This window comes from Aphis gossypii, chromosome 2, assembly GCF_020184175.1.
Source record: "Aphis gossypii isolate Hap1 chromosome 2, ASM2018417v2, whole genome shotgun sequence".
In the NCBI taxonomy this organism is placed as follows: domain Eukaryota; kingdom Metazoa; phylum Arthropoda; class Insecta; order Hemiptera; family Aphididae; genus Aphis; species Aphis gossypii.
Genome location: NC_065531.1, coordinates 81262339 through 81285134, shown reverse-complemented (window position 1 = coordinate 81285134; position 22796 = coordinate 81262339). Strand labels below are relative to the sequence as shown.

Below are 22796 nucleotides of genomic sequence, written 5' to 3'. Positions count from 1 at the left end.
TTTGACGTTCAAGTGGAATCCGATGATCGTCGTCGATGTACCTACCGAATAGCTGCAGTATAGGCTATACCTATATAATAGTGGTAGTGGTAGTCGACGGCGGAGACGAGGGTATGCGACGACAGCAGACGAGGGTGAACGACGACTATACTTCGGCATCGGCACTACGGTGGTGGTGGGGTTGGAGACAGCTCTACGTACATATATATACACACACCAACGTCCCGCGCACATAGGTATATAAACGCGCACGATGGGTTGGGCAGTTCGTGCGTACGCGGTGGGGGATGAAATCCGTTTTTGGACCAATGGAGTGGGTGTGTCTGTTGCGACGGGGATGGGCGGAGCGTCGTCGGCACTAGGGCGGTGGCCGCGGGGTTAAAATGTCCGCGCGAGCGGCGTAAAAACCGTGACTGGCGTGGACCGGCGGGGTCGGAGAAGTGGGGGAAAAAACCCGAAAAGGGAAGGAATAATAATAACGATAATAATAGTAATAATAATAAAAATAATAATAATAATACGGCGGCGGCGGCCCGCTTAAGTGCTCCGACACCGCAAACCGTAGTCGTCTCGTCAGTTAGTACAACCACCCGACCGCTCAGCGACGACAATCGCGCGCGTACCGTCGTCGTACACACACGCACGCACGCACGCACTCAATCGCTCGGTCGATTTACGCACCGATCGCCGTGAATCCGATATCCGTTGTCGGTCTGCGACGACGATACACGCGAGTGTGTTGCAGCTGATGGCAATTACGTTATTTATTATATAGATGCGCGTATACAATAATAACATATTTTAATAAATAAATAATATATAAAAAGTCGATATCGACGCGGATTCGTGCGCAATATTTGTTAAAATATAAATTAATAAACGTCGTTCCGGCAACACGTGCAGCGAGTGTAGGCCTCTACGACTGCAACAATACGTACACACGACTACGGGTGCGTCGGAGTAACGGATTTTTCGTTCGTTTCACCGATCACACAGACACACATCACCGCAAAACGTTTCGGTTCCCGTCACGTAATTCCGTCGGTTCCGGCGAGGATATCCGCGACTGTTACACCGACCGCGGCATGTCCGAGTCTCCGCGAATCGACGTGACCGGCAACGACGACGACGACGAGTTGTGCTGCAACAGCGACCGCGGACCGACCACCGGCGGCACCGGTAACGGGCCGATAACGACCGCCTGCAAGACGATGATGATGGCCACTGCTGCGGCCGCGGCCGCGATGACAGCCGGCAACGGAGGCGGTGGAGTTGGAGGCGGCGGCGGCGGTGGCGGCGGTCGCGAATCGCCGGCCGTCAAGTCGGCCGCACCGCCGTACACGTCGTTCTCCATTTCGAGCATACTCAGCAAGGACAAGCCCGGCGGCACAGGAAAACAGCACTGCAGATCCGTGGGCTCCGCCATGTCGCCGGCCACTGCGGCGGCCGCGGCGGCCGCAGCGGCCACGTTTGACGTCACCGCTCATCTGGCGGCCGCAGCCGACCACGCGATGTTATCCAGGTGAGTCCACCGAAACGGTGGTTGTTTTCGGTGTATGCCTACTTCTATTAATAATATAAGCAATAATTATATTGAAGTGCTATATAATATAGTCGGTGAATAAAAGTGTTAACATTTTTGAAATCATTTTCTTCGCAAATTCTACTTTTGGAAAACTATAATCATTGAAATATAGTACATTGAACTTTTTCGATATTAAATAAAATATTATATGGAATGACTAAAATGGGGATGAGTGAAGGTTCTATAGGGTTACTCTATAATTATATATTGTAAAATCAATGATCACATTGTTCTAATAAGAAGTTAACGTATGTATATTAGGTATCTCTTGTTTATCGTGTAGAACACTTTTTTATTTGTGCAGCAATAAAATGCGTTCTCGACAAAATGTAAGTAAGTTAACACTTTTACCCACTGACACCTTAAGTTATTACGATATATTAAAATTATATAATGATGGAATGTGATCTCAAATCATCAAATCATTCGTATTTGTTGTTTAATATACGTGTATTATACTGCAATATATTTTCGAACAAGCTGATAAAAACCTATATGTTAAGTCCAAGAGTTGATATTTGCAGGTTGTGAACTTTCACCCTTAAATAGGTATATAAGTATTTATATTTATTAATTAAACAACTGATAAATTATCTAATGAAAATATTTTTAAATTGTGAATTTACTAAAAATATAAATATTTATAATAAATAAAAGTTATGTTTTTCCAAATTTAGTATAATATGTATAATAATATAAAAGAAATATTTTTTTCTAAAAATTGTTCGTGCTTTTCTCAATTTTTCTTGTATGTCCACTGATGTGGTTTTTCGTTTCAAACATAGGTAATATTTGGTACATCGTCACATTATATATAATATATTTATATTTATATTTAAATATTGTTACAATTATGGATTTTTTTTTTTTTTTGTATTAGAGTTAATTAATTTTGACTAAATAGTCAAGATTATTTCAACGTTAAAAATAATTATACAACAGTTGTAAACATTATTATTATTATCGTCACCCAGATGACCAAGATGAAAATGGTGAATAAATATTAAAATATTCTGAGAAAACGAGTGTCTAATAAATATATGGTAGATTTTACATATTATTTTCGTACGAATATCATAAAGTATTATACCAAATTATATTTTATAGTTTATCTTTGTGATAGTTAAAATGATCACTTAATAAAATGCTGACAACACTATTGGTTTTTAAATAAATGTACTCCGAGAAGTGCCTCAAATGGTGCTCTTAATCCCAGTTTAAACATATTAATATTATAACTTGTGACTGTACCATACTGATAAGAGGGGGTGGACGGGATGAGTTCGATTATAATTCTGGATTTTTTTTCAATTTCCAACTTTTAATTATAATAATTGCTTGAAAAAATTTTATTTTTGTATTAAAATCAGATATTATACTAACTGATATCATTTTTTGTATATAGTTGATTATATAGTTTATAGGTATGTAATATTTGATTGATTTTCTATAATATAATTTTTCCAGAAAACGTGTATAAAAATGACTCTCAATATAAACAATTTGGTATACTATACACTATATACTTTTGAAATTAAGTTTTTTATGAAGATAAGCCTCAGGCCATTGGCTTACAATTGTTAACTTTTGTGTTATTATTATTTATAGGTATGATAAAATAAATAATATGGTATTACTAAAAATACGTTAATGTTGGTTTTTATTTTTATATAACCGTTGTATATTTAACCCATTAACACAATTACTAATTTCTAAGAGTTTTAGTAATTAGAACTTGGTTTTTGGTATTTTCACCTTGACCACCTAGTGATTGACGAAAGAATTTAAAGATATTGTTTTGATTTCTAGCAGTTATACTATTTGTCAGAATTTAACGAGAAAGATGTAATTGAAGGACGGTTAATCATATACTTCACAGACTGTGTAATAGATTAGGTCTTCTTTACATATAATGTATACTGTACAGCCGTACATGTATCCATATTCTTACACACAAAATACCATATTATTTTCTGTTTGAGTTATCACTTTTTTTTCTAACGTTTTCCATTTTAGTTTGCTACGTTGATTTTCGTATTTTCTATACTTAAAAAACTATTGAAAATTTTTATGTTAAAGATATTTATGGTGTCTTCGTATGCAAAATGTTTTGAATTGATTTCTCTTTAAAACTGTTTTATATTGATATATATTGATGAGTATGTAGTTGTACATAAATTAAACCTCTTAATTTTCCAAAGCATGATATAGGTGCCTATAATAAATTAATAAAGTATTACCTATATAGTATTTAAAATTCAAATTTTAGAAAATCTTTTTCATATATTTTTAATAGCATATAAGAATTGATTTCAGTGATTTAAATCAAACTAAAATATAGTTTTGATTTAATATACCTTACTTTATGTTCAAACTTTTTTCATAGTTTTTAAATCATTCACAACTAATTACGTTTTTTGTGAGTTTTAAAAAAAGATGATCAATATATATTTTATATATACATTATTGTATGATGTATAGACTATAAGCCTTTTTATAACTGTAGGTATCGATGATGCAATAATAATGTAAAATACTAAAAATAAGATAAAACAATATTAAGGTAGCTGGTATAAAGTAGTTTTCTATGTAACTTTATCTTAATAACTGATAAATTCATAAAATATCAAGTAACTAAGTATTGACTGTGGTTTTTGATATTTACCAATTTAATTTCCTTCTTTAATTTTTATGTTTTTTAATATCAAATTTGTATAAATGATAAGCTAATAAAAATGGTAATAGAGGGAAGAATAAAAGTTAATATTTTTTATTTTATCTTATTTAAACATAAAATGTATTTGATTAACAAAACAACCTTACCTTACAGTCTACTCAATTATTAGTTACCTATATATGCGTACATCATAATGACTATAAGCTCCTTATGCTACAAATGTGTTATCGTATGTATATAGTTATGCGTCTTTACATTACTATCATCGACAAATACATATTTCTACAACTATAGAGCTTATAATCATCATTGACAATAATATTGTGCTACATTTTTTTGTTAGTAAAGACTAAAGAGAGCCACAAATTTGTACAACTTCGGATTACATACAAACGCGTGTAAATATTAATGACATTAATAATAATTAATAATATTAAAACGATACCGAGGAAACTTGAACAATTATATGTACATTTTTTTCATGTGAAAAACAAATTAATATTGTTATGTTATAAGTTCATTCCACCGAGTATAATGTATTATAATATAGTATGGCACCGTAATATTATACCTACTCATAGTTACGATAAAATCTGTTTACGATCTAAAATGAAAATGTTCAATTGAGTTTAGTGAAAAGAAAAAAAAATAATAATTAATAAACAAATAAATAGTCTATTATGACGAAACGTCCCGTTTAAGACCTATTATAATAAACGTAGGTACCTACGTATATAATACGTATATTAATATGTCGTTCGGTATAATGTGTGTGTATGTTTTTGTAAAATAATCGGCGCGAGTCGGCGGATTCATCTTGCCACACACACTGCGGCGACACGCCACTCCATATGTATAATATATGCGAATAATAATAAATAATTGTACTGGCACAACAAAAAGATTAAAAATCTACTAAAACGTTTTCCTATTTCTTTTGTGTCAAACGTCCCAATTGTTTTAGTCAAGAATTGTTGTTGTTTTTTTAACATTTATAATACATATATAATATATATTTATAGATTGGTACCTATATATATATATATATATATATATTCGTACTGGTATATAAATTGCTCTCTTAACTCTTTTTTTATTATTCACTTTTTATTATTATTATTTTAAAACGACCCTCTTAATTACACGAAAAACGCTGCTTGAGCACTCAATAGAACGCCCGGTCCATCACAAAAGACGATTGAAAACGGACCCCTTTTCTCTTTTCTGCACAAAAAAATATAATAATAATACGAACGAGCTATTCCGCTGCCTGTCTGCCCGATTGATATCCAGTTTCCTACTGTATACAAACAAACACACACACACACACATCACATTATATTATACTTATTTAAAACATTGCCCCGTCACGCCGATTTTGTTAATTACAATCGACCGGCACTACACCGGCCACCGATTTAGATGTTTTTGTTTGTTTAAAACTGGGTATAAGGCGCGGGACTGTATTTTACATTATCGTATTATAGTGATTGTGGAACACCCAACGAGCCGTTTTTCAGTGCCTTGAAAAAATACTGTGGTGGGTGATGAGAAGATCGTTCAGAAATATTCACAATTTTAAATAATAAAAAAAAAATTGACGGCCTCGTTATTTAACTGGTCAAAATTTGATTATTAAATCCATCGTATCGTTTACTATGCTAAAGTACCATGTTTATATTACTAAACCTAGTATCATGTTGCATTAATTGCCAATTATTGTTTTGCCGATTGTTGAAAACGCATCGTCGTGTGATAATACATATTATTATATAGTTATTATTACATTTAAGGGTAGTTTTACACTTGTAATGGCCCATTCATATCTTGTGAGTATTAATTTAAATTATCTTAAATTTAATAAATTTAATAAATTAGTGTTATTTAGATCCATATATTGAATTAATTCACTTATTTATATTATGAATTATTACGACTCTCGAAATAATATATTTATATTATCAAAGCATATTTTATTAATTAAAATTTTGGAGTACGGTACCCAATGCTTACAAAAATGAACACCTACAAAAATAATATTTTACATTATACACATCCTAAATTCGAAATCTTGCCAATAATTAGGCAAAAGTTTGAATTAACACATTAAAAGAGTACTTCTAAAATACTTTAATTGATTTAAATTGAATTATTAAAACTAACAATTATAATTTGGCAATAATTATTTACCTACATATATGTAAATTGTATATACTTTATACACAGAAAACTGTATTAGTTGGTTGTAAGTTATAAAAGAAATAATAAATAAAATATATAAATAGAACGAATAACTTAGTACTCACTACTCATAATATAATATTTTTATTTTACACGTTTTATAAATTATTAGTAAATTAAAAACAATAATATGTTATATGATAATATTTTTGATTCATGAATCACTTAAAAATTTATACATAGGTACTTATTTAATAAAACGAAAGCATTTTGTCATCACAGTTAATTTATAAAATGATAATAAGAATTTAAACCGTAAGTATATAAACACTATAATATATAATAAGTACAATATTATCCAATAGATAATGTAATTTGTAAAGTGAACTAATAGAAAATAATAAATAATAAAAAGAGAATAATACATAGGTACTACTATTATTATTGTTGTGTCATAAATAATATAAACGAGAAAAAGTATTATGACATTTATGAACTTTTTATAATTTAGTTAATTTATCTTTTGCCGTTTGGAAATGAAAAATGTATAAAACATTATCGTCAAATGTAGCTATATTATTTGTATTCTTTTCTTTGTTGAAAAAAAAAATAAAAATAAAATAACTTTGGAAACATCATATTATGATTGTGGTTTAAAGTTTATGTCTTAATAGTCTTATCATTTGAAATACTAGGAAAAAATATATTACCACGACGGTATCTTCATTATTCCTATGTTCTTTTAAAAAATTTTTATAATTAATTAGACGTAAAAAACCTTTATATACAGGTATATATACAATATTTTGATATTCAATTAAATACCACACGCGATAATGCGTAAGTTTTTTAATTCCTGACACGCTGCAGGCGCTTTACCCGGAAAACATATCTAATAACGAAAATAATGGTAATATAATCGTCGAATACGTTATAATGATGAGGCTGAGCGTGGTATTTTTTTTTATCATTACGACGTAGTATAATTACGGTATAATAACATCATGAGTGCGCTGTCAATTAGTTTTTCGCGACCGCAGGACGGGTTGTTTGTCAAAATCAGTTTAATAACCGTATTAGATTAATAATTATTACGGTACAAACGAGGCGAGGAATAATTATTAATCATTACCTTTATTTATTTATTAATAAGATACGGCGAGCATCATGACCCCCCAATATAGTTAAATAAAGTACTGCAGTGGTTTGTATTAAAGTAATCATACACAAATATTAACAAAACGTATAGTAGGTACATGAAATATTAAAGGATTAAAACAAAATTAAATAGGTACCTATAGGAGTTTCTCATTGGCAAGGCTCGCACGATATACGGTTAAATGGCTCGTTCCTTAAATAATTAGCGGAATGCAGAGAGGTATATATAGTATATATAATATAAGAAATGAGTTAGTTTGCAGGATACAGCGTTCCTGATTGGTACTTAAAAATTGATGAGAGAAATAAGAGACGAGGGTTACGAGGAGCACACGTCTACAACTGCTATATAGGGGTGTTAAATTAAGCTATATATATTATAATAATCACGCGATAGCGAATAAAATACACTCCGAAACGCCGTTCGCGGTTTAATATTATGTTTTATCATATTTCCGGCTGGAAAATTTTACCGAGAGATCGGACGAAATAATAGAGAGGGTGCTTGCTAGACGGAGAGAAAAGCGAATACGATAATATAATAATAATAATAATATTATTATTATATAAAATACCATATTATTATGATGGGCGATACGAGCGCGGTTCGGTGCGGCGGGCGAGGTGCGGCGCGCAATCATAACTATCAATTACCGCTAATGCATTTGTCAGTAAAGCCGGACGCGCCCGATATAATTGGCAAACGGCAGTGGTGGCGGCGGCGGCGGCGGCAGCCATTTGTGACGGCGATAAATTCCACCGTGCTTTGGGCGGCGGCGGCGGCGGCGGCACGGGAATAGCGGGGTATAACGAGACGGGTTGCGGTAGGGGGGAGCGGTAAACAGCCCAGCTCGGGGGATGCGTGCTGCAGGCGTGTTCGCCAGGAATTCGTCGATAACCCTCCGGGACACCCCTGCAGTAGCACCGTATACATAGATATATATATATATATAAATATATGTGCGTATTATATACCGACCGACGGACAAACCCATTCGATTCGTTCCCGTTCCACCCACATGCCCACATCATCATCCCCCCTTGGATGTGCACGTCTTCCCCTCGTTATATATATATACGAACAAATAACACACACACACACTTCCCCGCTCTGCCTATACGTGTATATATAAGTACGCACACATTATATATATATATTATAATACGTATGTATATAATATTAATATATATATTATATATACCGTTCGGAATGCAGTGTACACGATAATACTATATTAAATATCTTTGATGGCCAATCGTATTATTGCGATTGAATTGACCGTGTATTGTAGGTTATAATAATAATATTAGTTAGTATAGTATGGTATATAAAGTACGGTATAGGTCGTATTATTTAGGTATATATAGGTACATCGAAATTAGTAGCAGTGCATCACGTTGCGATAATATAATATGTATATATATATATATATACACATAATAATAATAATAATAATAATATCGTATACTATGTATTAATATGATTGCATCAACCCGTCAAATCTTATTGCATAATATTATTATAATATGTTATTATTCGTGTGATTTATGACTACTGACTGTGCACGGAGACTGCAGCTGCAGGTCGTCGTCGGCGACGGGGGCGTAATACTCGCGGAGTACTTTGACGACGCCGTTTCGTTTTTCACAACGTCCGTTGTCCGTTCTACGGGAAACTATCGATTTAGTGTGTGTATGTATTTATATACACATACACGATAATAACGTTAGGTTAATAACGTTTAAAATGCACATTGTACAGACGGTGAATAATACACGATATTATGATATGTATATTATACATTGTATAATTTATTTAAGGGACACGGCGAGCGTAAGTATATCGCTGTAGCAAAGCTCTCTGCAGTGATTGTAAATGGTGACGGCCGATTGACGCGAATTATATCCATCTATTATAGGCTATTACGCAAAAAAAAATTAAAATGTAAATCAAATTTTTATCAATTTTTTTTTACTGCGGCAGTTTATCTATATTCTATAATCTAATCTTATGAGATATGAATAAAAACATTTGTAAAAAAAAAAATAAACTAAAATGACCTTTGTAGATATTTTGTATTATATGAAACTATTTAAAACAGAATTTAAAAGTTATAAATGTATGTAATATTCGATATCACCGATCATTTCACGCAGGTATATGTATCGAAAATGTTGGGAATTTTATAAAGGTATTTTTAAATAATATTGTTCATTCAATATAAACGAGATTTTTTATTTATGCGAAGTATAAAATAAAGCATTATATTATGAATTTTAGCAAAAAATAGCATCAGAATTTCAAAAATAGTATTAAATATAGGTTATGTATAAATAATAGCAAATTGATGCATAAATATATGTCTGTATCAGTGTATCATATAATAATTAGAAAATATACCATAAAATCCCAATCCTGCTAATATATTATATCATGACGATGGTTATTACCTCGACATCACGATTTTAGGATCCAATCACAAAAAGTGTATATAGCTAATGCGTCACCATTACATCCATTACTCCTCCCTGTTTTGACTATGACTATTTGTACTGATTTCTCAGAAAATATTCCAGTCCAAATAATATTTGTCAATTTATTCATGTGAGCATCGGAATTGGACCAGCATTTCTATAAACCTAGAGACGTTCGAGATTAGTGTAGCCTGCGCAGGTAACGTCAATTCGATACAAATATTATTGTCGACAATAATATACGGTTATGTCATTATTATTAATGTTATAATAATATTACATTATTACGTAGGTACTATGTTTAAAATAATACTATCGCTAACAATTAAATAATTACGTATCGAAGAATCAATAAGCGACACGAGTTCAAAAAATATCCATGCGACTATGTACCCAAAATATTATACTTGTCTATACCTTATATTATATTTAAATACGAGGGGCGGAAGGATTGTATTATGTTATTGTTTCATTATAATTTTTTTTCCAATTTTAGTATTCCAGCGAATTTATTTTTAACAAATCGATACACTACTAGAATACAGAATAAAACAGCAGTAAAATGGATTAAAATAATTTTATGTGCATGCTTGAAAAAAAAGTATTTATGTTCTGTATAAATATATTATATTAAAACTCGTGTAACCCTAATATAACTTTAAATTTTAACGCACACACGTAAATATGCACTTTAACGTTTAAATGTACCTATGTACAATATATTACACGCACGCAAGTACGTAACGTTTTAAAGTGTATATATATATATTAGTGGTTATAAATACATTATACATTTCGTTCGTTATAGATACTCATCCATTAATAATAAAACCCGTCGTACACGATGGTAATCCAACCTGAACGATTATGCGTTTTATAATTCACAAAGAGTAAATATAATTTTTATTACTGTTTTAAAAATGTTTTAAATTTCCAACGAAATATTAATTTTTCAAATCTTTTAAAAAACGATTACTGCTATAACAGATATAGGTACTAATTACTAATATCATCATTGTAAATAAATTTTAAAACTATATTATAATATTATGTTTTGATTAAAATGACGATTTTACATAATATTATATAGTCTTATAGTGCCTAATTATTATAATAGCTTCAAATGCTGAATAAGTAATCCCGATTTATCCAACAATTCAATAATTAAGCTTTAACTATTGTTACGATTAATGGTTTTGTATGTAAAATTATAACGTCCAATAGATTTAAAACGAAGAATAAAACGCTTGGTGAACGAATTAATTGCATAATATACGTTAGGAACCTAGTTATAATATTACGTGCGCGAATAACAATACGCTCGTTGATTTAATCAAGTGAAACGTACCTATACATATGTTTATAATACGACTGATCAATATATGTACATAACCCTCGTGTCTGGAAGTATATACACCTAAATATAGTCAAATAGATCAAAACTATAAGTCGTGTATGATGATTTACTTTATTTGTCAGATGTTATGCCTTCGTGAAAATAAATTTTGTTTTCGGTTGAAAAACTCGCGGATTTCCAAAAATCGTCTTATAACACTCATTCCAGAAAACTTGCTGGTGTTTTGATCTCGAAAAGTTTGACAGTATATATACTGCGGTACCACAAACAGCAATGATTGTCGATATACCCCCGTCGTGACCCGGAAAACTCGAGGACCGCTCGACGATTTTCTCGGGAAAATAAAACGCGCAGCAGCAGCCGCGGCGACCGCATATTATATAAATATCTATTATTTTTTTCCCTCGTTTTCGTATAAGCAACCAGCGAATTTCCCGGCATTTCGATTTCCCCTCGACGAATCCGCGCAGAGTCATAATAAAGTAGCGGGTAATAAAAATATAACGAGCGACGCCACCGCCGGGCCGCCGTTAGGATATCGTCGTCATCTCCGGCGGTGAAAATGGCGAGGCGAAAACGGTCGGAGGAGGGTGTGTCCCGGAGAAGGGTTTGGCGGGGCCAAAGCGCGTTATACGCGTTCGCACACACACAGACACACACATAAAATGATTATACACGTATATATATATATATTTACTAGAGCGAAGACGGTTTAAATGCTTTTAACGGCGCACTGTTTACGGCACACACCGCCGCCGCCGCCCCCACGGTCGCGACGAGGAAAGTTTGTTACGCCCGCGCCAGCGCCATTATCGGACGATTAAATATTAATTTTAAACTAAACTTTACCCAAGTCAAAACTGTTTAGCTTAAAGTTTCAACAAACACGCACACACACGGTGCTATATAATATTATGGCAGTGGTGGTTCGTGTAATGTTCTTCCGGGTATGATGATAATAATAATAACATTATATTATTATTCCTTATACGCTGCGCGAATGATGAACAGCGTTGTAAAAGTGGATCCTGCAGGATTAAGGACCGGACGGGAGAGGACGTCGTTTGTACACTTATCTATCATAATAATAATATACACATACATGATACACGACTATATAGTCGTATAATAACATACAATATTATGATTATTATTCATGCAGTATATGTATTATGTATAAGTATAGATATATATTGCATATACTATATAGTATATATATTATATGTAGGTATGCCTATAATTGAATAATATACCTAACGTAGTCAACCGAGTGCACACAAGTTTTGTCGAAAAATAACAATACGTTTATAAGAAACAACGGACTTATTCAACGTAGTAATAAAGTACGATTAATTGTCAGTTGTCACCATATAATTGTATAGTACATTATATCTATTAAATGTTTTTTCCTCATCACTAAATATATATTGATTGCGCTAACCTAATAACTCATGTGGTTTATACAATTTCCTCTCAGGTAAATTTATACAACTTTAAAGTTTAATGTCAATCTACTTTTTTTTTTCGAAAATTACAGTGACATCGGATCGTAGAATAATTTAAATTATAAACACATGATATACGTCAAACCACATACCACCTACTTACAGTAATAAATAGTTATTTATAAACAATAATATGTCGTAAATTCGTCTCTCTTTGTTTACTTTATAGTAATACATTCTATAATATATACGTCGTATCGCCACTTAAATATGTATGTGTAAGTGTACTTACATTAAATGCACTATTGGCTGAGCACATTTCGTTAAAATCACGTATAAATAGTTAATCCATACACAGCTGAATAACAAGATGAACCTCTCCCCTATTCTATTATTATTTACTGCAAAACGCCCGCCGAGAAATATGGCAGGCCTGCTCGTCGAAAGCCGTATTAGTACTAAACAAGTGTAACGACGAGTTAAGTGTTTAATATAAATATTAAATGCGTCTCAAAGCCTGAAAGCGAAGAATCGTTCGAAACTCATTGTATTTTTTACCGAGAATAGCAGCTTAAAATGGAAGCATAGTAAAAAGCCTTAAAAAACAAACCGCATATATTTTTAAACATGCTTATTAGTACGAGCTGTTCTTTCTAGAGTTACGTATTTTTTTTAGGGGAAATAATAATTATTAAATTACACATAATCGATGTTGCGTAAATTTGTATATATATAGGTTCTTAAGCCAATTCCGTAGCATTGTTTTTTTATAAATGAAATGCCAACGATGGCCATCATCAATACTACTCACTTCGTAGAACCATTATATACGGCATTAACAATTTACTAAATATACTAATATATATTATGTTATAATTTGATAAATTTACCTATTTGAAAAAATCAATAATAAAATATGTTTAGGTTTTTATTAGTAATATACGTGTTAATACGAAAACACGAGAAATATTATTCGATAGAAATTTGTTTCATTTTATCAGTACTTAAAATTTCTTATGAAAAAAAGTGAAAAAAGTATAGCTTACTCGTATAGTTTTGTTCGTTTTTAGATTTTATTATATCTATATATTTTTTAATATCTTAAATTATTATTAATAAGATAAATTTAAATGTTTGAAAAAATAAATATTTTTTATATCTCAGGTACTTAATAAAGCGATAAATATATGTTTAAAGTTATTAAGTTTGAATAAAAAAAAATCTATATTATTTGTTTTATTCTCTTTTCATTAGTGTTTTCACTACTATTAATTTCACAAGAATCCAAATTTATTTAACTGTAGTTATTTAGTATTGCTACTATATATGTATATATATAGTATAGCTATTAATAGCTATAGTATTTATACAGTTTTTTAGTAAAATGTTGTTATATTGTCACTTGATCGAAAACTGAAATTATATATTATATTGAATTGTTTTCCTCGATGTCTTTGCACTAGTGTCTATAATAACCGATCGTTTTTCTATTACAGACTGGGCTTGATGAGCCACTTCGGAGCACTGGCTGCAGCAGCTTCGGGCCGGAGTCCGTTCATGCTGTACCCGGGCGTGGGCATCGCGAGCACAACGGCCAGCGCACTCGACAAACACTGGTACTCCGCATGGTCGCAGCCTTTGTCGGCCGCCATCAGTCCTACCGGTAAGTCACGTAATTCGCGTTGTCATTGTCTAGTTTACGGTGTTCGTATATCATTTAGAAGATTCGATAAAAAATACTGATGAAAAATCAGAACTCACTAAGCGTGTTTAATAGGTATATGCGACTATGAGCTTATAATATTTCGTACATGTTTTATTTTTGTTATAAGAACAAAGATTAACTAAATATTGTGATGATCGATTGAGGATTGCATTTTTTATCGTAAAGTGAGATCGTTGCACACAGTTATTAAATAATATCCCATCCTCGGTCGATGGTAGATTTTTTCGTACCGCCCAACAACAACTGCACCGTTCATCGTATATAATAATAATAATAACGACAACGGTATTATATTGTCGTTAATTAATATTACGATGTCGTGTTGTACTCGCGTATAAGCATGTAACACGTATGGGGTTGAAATCCGATAGGCGATGGTGGTGGTATAAACAGAAAGGTATAATACCTGCAGCTATACCGCACCTCCACCGCCCGTGACCCGTTCGTTAAACGCGACGATATTATATCGGTGACGACGTATAATTTTTGCGGTAACCGTCATTTATACGGATACGCGATCTACGAGCGCGTTCGCAGTAATGGGGGACGCGATTCGGGCGGCACGCGACGTTGCAGTCGAACGCACGTCGTCATGTGCTAACGCGGCGGCGACACGTTTAAGTGCTCGTTCGTATACCACAAACGGACGACACACACGCACACGATATATTAATTAATATATATATATATATATATATTATATAATGATAACCCGCGACATGTGAATTTTCGAATTTCGAGGGCCGATGGATAAATGGTTTTTTTTCGATCGTCTCCCCGAAGGGCGCGCGAGATGCTACTGTCCGCCGGAATTTTATTCCTATTACCGCACATACCACGGTGATTTCATACCGCCGATTACCCGGTTAATTCCGTGTTCGTACACACACACACACACATATTCGGCTATCCGAACGACCACGCGGTTTAATCGGCACGCACAGCCGCCGCATGCAATCATGCGCCTGCCTTCCTCCCCGCCGTGATATATACGCATATTATTGTATAGTGTGTATAATATATTATAATATATATATATATTATGATGATGGCATAAATCGCACAGCGACGAAAGGCTTCGGTTTGCACGTGAATACTTTCAAAGGCTTCGTTTTAAACTGCCGCCGCCGCCGCCGCCTCGACGGATGTACGGCTTCACGTTTTAGATCGTCCCGGCGCTCCCCGACGGCGACTCGCGCGGGAACACACGCAAGTGACAAAGCTATATAACATTATAATGTCATAATATCGTCAGGCTACAGGGTGTCCTGTACCGAAGTGACGAACCGATACGGTTGCGGTAAGGGTATAGACGCGGTCGTGTGACGGAAGTGGTGCGTATATAGAGCAGAAGACTTAAACGCGTTTTGTCGGTCCGGAACCTAAAGCGTGAGCGTACTACGAAAAATAATTTCGAAAAAATCGAATCCGGCGACGCCGGTCGCTTTTAGAAAAACGACGCACTACGTTATAATATAATATATTATGTGTTTATAGTAAATACGATCATAATATGCCGCGGAGTAAAAACCATGGCAGGATGACCGTCATTCTTGTAACGACGCGAATGATCCGATTAAATCATTATTATCGAGCACATCCTGTATATAATTTTTTAATATAATACTATATAATAGTACTACTACACATATTGTATATTGTTGTGAGTATTATATTCTATTGTTTCGACATGACGTGACACAATACTAGGCTGTAGTATTTACCCCCTCGTCGAACACACACACACACACACACACACAGGTACAGTATTAATATAACCGTTTCATTAGTCTAATCGACTTGTATCTGTGACATTCGATATTTAAACGTCCGTAATCGGCCGTATGCGCACGTCCCTTTCACATTACGCAATTACACTCGTTGCATTATTATTACAATACATTTATACGGAATAATATTACGTCGCATTTGCATTCAAATAACGTATTATAATATGTATATTGTAATAATCGCGTATCGTTAACGCTGTTGACGCAGAAGCGCGCATCCGGTCCGAGGAAATACATCATAAAAAACGGATATGAATATTGTTTTACGCATACATATTATGTAGGTATTAGGTTAACACAATATCATATCCAGCGGTGTAACTAGAATAATTCCGATTACCCGTGGCAAAATAATTTAGCTAGCTCTTATAGTCACACGAATTTGGAGTAAGTGGGAATGATGAACATGTATACACTATACACCCACAACATTTATTTCTATATCCGGGGCGGCTAATAGGTTCTAAATAATTAACAACATGTTCTAACGCTCTAAATATAGAATACGTTTAATCCGTTCCACAATTGTATTATTATTATTATCATAGACGTCAAAGAGCAAACACTGCACATAAAATAAAGCGTATATGTCATCGGTAATTTTCTAAGTATTCAATTCAATTTATTAAAGCGATTTAATTTTACAAGGACATAGTTTTTTCTAAACATCAAAGTACTATTAAATTTTGTAATGATTTGTTTTTTGAATTCCATACTTTCTTTGATGAGCCTTCTAGAGTCATACACCCGTAATATCCTATCGTTATGGCCACTTTTTGTATCAAACATATATTATAGGTATGTGTTCGCGAATAAGAACATAGTATACCTAATGATATGTTATTTTTGTACTTGTCGTGTAATGCATTTACAAATAATATTTACCGAGGTTGAGTGAGGTAACAGTTTGGTATAATAATTGCGGTTGTAGCTATGCACCTAGGTAATTACCTATATTATTGGTATAGGTACGTAAAATAATAATTGTAAAAATCAATAAATATTTTTAATTATGCTATTTCCAATCATTTTCAAAACAGATATCTATGGGTGTATTTTTGACGAGTACGATTCAACTTGAGATGTATTGAGTAAATTTTTTTTTTTAACTGTTAATTTAATTTTATAATCATAATAAACAATTTTTAATAACTATAAAGAGAAAAATAACGTCAATTTATAACAAATTTGTTTAAACTATAAGTTAAAAGTTTTAAATATATAAAATATATTATTATTTAATAATAATAATTATTTTTTTTAGATAAAAAAACAAAAATGTAATCTTTTAAAAGATTGTAAATTGTATAACAACTCTCTTTTAAAATTTAGTTTTTCTCGACATAGTTGCGAGTACCCAGCCATTTGTGTACTTATATTAATTTTATTATATAAAACTTTTTCTAAAGCTTTTTAGCTTATCTTTTTAAAAAGAAGGTCAGAGATTATAAAATCGTTGGAAATTGCGTAACACTAATACACTTTAATATTTTACTCAACTATTTATTAATTATAAGACACTCACATAACATTCAATTTTTTTATTGTAATAAATTGTATTAACATAGAAAGTGCATTAAGTTACTTTGCATATCTCAAAGTCTTTCACTAATCATGATTAAAAATCAACCACTTCTCCATCGTTGCAACATACAAACATAACATATTAATTTGACTCCCCTCTTTGTCTTATTTTTATAAAATAATAATTTATTTTACGTTTCTTACTACTCATCACAACTTATAATTTTGTTCGGAATCGTTTTTCTTTGTATACCAAAGATGAGTTATCATTTAATTTAAATTTAAAAAATCTTTTTAAGTGATTTACTCAATAACGAGTTCTACAAGACACCTAATATACAGCAGAGCGGTACCCACTTGCCCACCTTATATTTTTTAAATTTGTTTTATATTGCCGTTGTTCGTATACAACTACCTACCGTTGAGGATTACATATATCATACTTAAGTTTAAACGCGATATTTGACCTGCTTAGTAATAATACGATATGTATATACAATTTATGTACATTATACTTAAGTCATTTTAAGTTGCCTTAACCCGAAGTTCTCGAATCGTGCAATAACAACGTCCTTATGTACCTACGGATAATATATTTGTCTACGAAACCTTTCTTTATAAACTATTAAATGGAGAAACCGTCCAAGTGACTTGGAAATCACTTGGTTTAAACTCTATGCAAACATGATAATATGCATACACATTACACATAGATAAGTACATTCAAAAATAAAACATGCCTACACTCATACATTTTAAGTAATTTTGATTGAATTTCATCAAAAGTCATTCGGCATCAATGTAGTTGCATAGCATAAACATAGATTATGTGTACAATTGTTTTTGTTCAATAGCGTAAAATTATTTTTATCACGGTAATAATATCAGTATCGCAAATATTATATTGCACGTGCATAGTGGGTAGAAGTTTGACAGAATTCGAGTTCACTCGAGCAAATAATATTAATAACAGTTATTTGAGCAACTGCCAGTTGTGTATATATATATTGAAAAGTTAAAATCAATGATGAATTAATGATAACGGTTATCGTTCAAGAGATAAATATTTTATTTTAATAACAACGCCACAGGGTCCACGTGATTATAATAAAACACAATATTTGTTCCATAAGCGGCTAGCTATCAAATATTTAACCTCCCCTAGTATTTGTTAGGATCTCTGTGCCTACATACATTTAGTTACGGTGAAGACTTAGCTTTCGGAGAGCTTATTTTATATTATTCCAACAAAGCATCCGTTCTTTATGTGTTAACACTGATCGTACTTACATATAAAGTATACGGACATACAAACTTCAACTATATACTGAAAATCTAGCGTAGCCTGCGGGGAATTATAAAGCTGGTCTCAAGTGCAAATGGTCTCACGAAAGAGAAGAAATAAAACGATTTACTCGCACGCCTCGAGATATAATAGTATGATAGTATTAAATACAATAATATGTCAACAGATCTTTTGAGGTGGTTTATAGACTAACCTTTAGTCTCTTTATGTCACAGTACCGCATACGAATTATAAAATATTCACATATTCAAAAGCCTAACTCTTGAGTTATGAATTTAATGCTTTTATCATTTTATACTGTATAATAATTCTGAAATCGTGATCATGTGGACTAATGCGTGTCCAATGTTAAAATTCGAATACATTACATTTTCTTTTTTTTTTTATAAATTATCAACCAATTAATACACTACATTTCTACCGATTTTAATCCATTGCCAATCGACAATATTTTTCGCATTCGACTAGTGAACCCACGCATGCATTTCGAGCACTGCAGGGTATAGATTTTTGCTTTATTAGTAAAACGAAAAAAAAAACCCGAATTTCGATAACGGTTTGAGGAAGAGATGAATCAATAAAATTATACTGCCGATTTACCTATAACACATCGTGAGGTTTACACCCCACAGCGGGGCCACCGCCCATCTATAAGAGTATATCTAGCACCCATCTAAGTATAAGTTTATTATAATAATACGTATTGCCCGCATTAATGAACGAAAACGTTTTTTTTTCTTATGTTCTCAGGCGGTTCGAGCTCGGCGAACGAAGAAAACAGCCGTCCCAGTACACCACACAGCGTGGGCGTCAACACGGGCGGCACGTCGTCGCTGGCCGGCCACAGTCCGGACGGATGGTCGACCGGCGAGGACGGCGGTGGCCGCGGCCCCGGGTCACCGAACAACCAGCGACGGTTCGTGAACAACTGCGGCGGGACCGGCGGCGGCCGTTACATGGACCAGTCGGTGAACGCGACCGTTTCCATGGACGATGACGACGACATGGTGGACGACGGTGCCGACGACGAGGACGCCGGTAAAAAGGACCACGGCGGTTGCGGCGGCGGCGGCGGAGGCGGCGGAAGCGGCGGGGCGGGCGGAAAGCGAAAGAAGAAGACCCGGACGGTGTTCTCCCGGAGCCAAGTGTTCCAGCTCGAGTCCACGTTCGACATCAAGCGGTACCTGTCCAGCTCGGAGAGAGCCGGGCTGGCCGCGTCCCTGCACCTGACCGAGACCCAGGTGAAGATCTGGTTCCAGAACAGGCGGAACAAGTGGAAGCGTCAGGTGGCGGCCGAGATCGAGGCGGCCAACATGGCGCACGCCGCCCAGCGTCTGGTCCGCGTGCCCATACTGTACCACGAGTCCAGCCAGCAGTCCGCCGGCCACCACCACCATCATCACCATCACGGCGGCATAGCCACTTCGGTGGCCTCGGTCGGCGGCGGCGCCGGCAGCGTAGTGGTCGGCGGCAGCGGCGGCGGTGCTCCGACGCCGCCTCACTCGTCCGCGTCCACGCAGGCGTCCGCGTACCAGCCACAGCAGCCGCCACCGCCGCCGCCTCCACCACCGCCACCGTCGCTGTTCTATCACCATCAGCCGCCGCAACACCATCACGCCGTCAGCACGTCCACCATCACGCACACCATGTCAACGAGCCCCAACGCGGTGTCCAGGGCGCCGCTCACCGGACTCGTCTAAATAAAATATTATACTATGCGCGTTGCAGTCGTCGTTACTGCGCAATCGTGTCGATGAGTGTCGGCCGACCGAAATGCCAACTAAAATTTTAGTTTCGTCGCGTTTTCCTCGACGGATTTTTGTGATTTCGACTTTTGCCCAGAACACGATTCGATCATCGTCATACGGTGTGTGTGTGTGGGGGGGGGGTTGAGGGGTAACTGCACCCCCTTTGATCGCCAATCGACTAGTCGCGATTAAAATACGAAAACTATATCACGATAGACGAGTGCGCGGAGAAAATAAGTCGTTTACGAAAAATAAGTCCGAAATTCATCGTCGTGTATCCATAATAATATTATATCATTCTTCGTTCCCGCGTTTTTTTTCGTATACATTTCTCGTCGTTTTTATACGTACACTCCAATCAATTATTATATTATATATCAACGTTTTCGTTCATATTTCATATTATTATTATTATATTATGGTGTGTACAAAGAAGTCGACTGTAACTCGTAGGACCGCCTCGATATGAAATTTTATTATGTAATTCGTCGCGATGCAATATTGTTAATCGTTAATATTATATATTATATTATTATGATCGTCACGATATTAATTAGTTGATTAAAAAAACATTTTTTTTTCTCTTTTTCAACTATTGTAAATAACGGGTGTGTACGATTATCGTTTACGATCTTATCATTATTATTGTATTAATAATTTATGTAGTATATATTTTTTTTGTAAGGCCGCCGAACCCCGGAACGGAAAACCCGCAACAGTTATCCGTGCGGACGTTATCGTCGTCGTGTACATAAATAAATTATAACATTTTTTTAGATTAGTGACACTCATCTTATTTATTTTATATAGACTATTAAAATACAGCGTGTAGATATTATTATAATTATTATTACTATTATTATTATTATTAAGTATAAGAAGAAAATACGGTATTGTATATTAATATGCAACACTATAATATACGCGATCCGGAATTTGGGCCTTGTGTTTTGCTATATATATATTTATGTATATAATATGTATAATGTATATTATGAAATTATTGTACCATAATAATTAGCTTTTTATTTTTCCAGTTACCAAATATAATTATTATTGCATAGTTCGTCTGTTACCGTTTTATTTTATCGGATTTTTACTGTTAATTTTTTTTTTCAACTATATTATTTTGAACTAAAGTACGGCCGAATTCCGATTGAAAATGTATGCCATCTTGCTCTATATAAATTATATAGTGCGATGTTCAATGAATAAAATATTTTACTCGTACGCTAGATAAAATAAAATTTTTCGTTTTTCTGTACGAGTACCCGAAGGTTGAATCCTATTACGAACATTCACACGAACTTATAAAAGATAAAAAAATATTACTCCTATAGTCCTATATGATGTAGGTAAAACATAATATGCTGCATAATAAAGAGGTGCTTTTAACAGCAACTGATGAAGGATGAAATGATTACAACATACGTTATCACGTTATCGATGAAATTAATCAATGGATTATTAAAACACAGTCCAGTTATTATAGGCAAAAAAAAATGATAATAATATATTGTAAAACGCCAATAATATAAGGATTTTAGCTTTATTCAGTCATCAATATGTTATTGAGCGCTTCGAGGTTTTCCACGTGAAACATGTTAAGTAAGTATTATAGTTATATAACGTTATATAAGTTTCTACGTAAATAAGAACACACCGATGTGTTCAATTATTATTATTTTATATAGATATACGTATATTGTGTGAACTTAACATACCTACCTATTTATAATATATAGTTATATGGGCAGGATTCGATTAAAAATCAGATAAGAGTTTTAATGTTTATAAGAACGATTACATTTTAAAATTTTATCC

At 33.8% G+C, this 22796-nt stretch overlaps 1 protein-coding gene across 1 annotated transcript; it reads left to right on the top strand.

Annotated features, from left to right (window-relative positions):
* The first annotated feature begins 99 nt into the window (after positions 1–99).
* LOC114131138 (homeobox protein HMX3-like) lies at positions 100–22035 on the top strand. The gene is made up of 3 exons (XM_050201025.1): positions 100–1522; positions 14375–14541; positions 19975–22035. The coding sequence occupies exons 1-3, from the start codon at positions 1086–1088 to the stop codon at positions 20922–20924; spliced, it is 1554 nt and encodes a 517-aa protein (XP_050056982.1). The 5' UTR covers positions 100–1085; the 3' UTR covers positions 20925–22035.
* Positions 22036–22796: the final 761 nt, after the last annotated feature.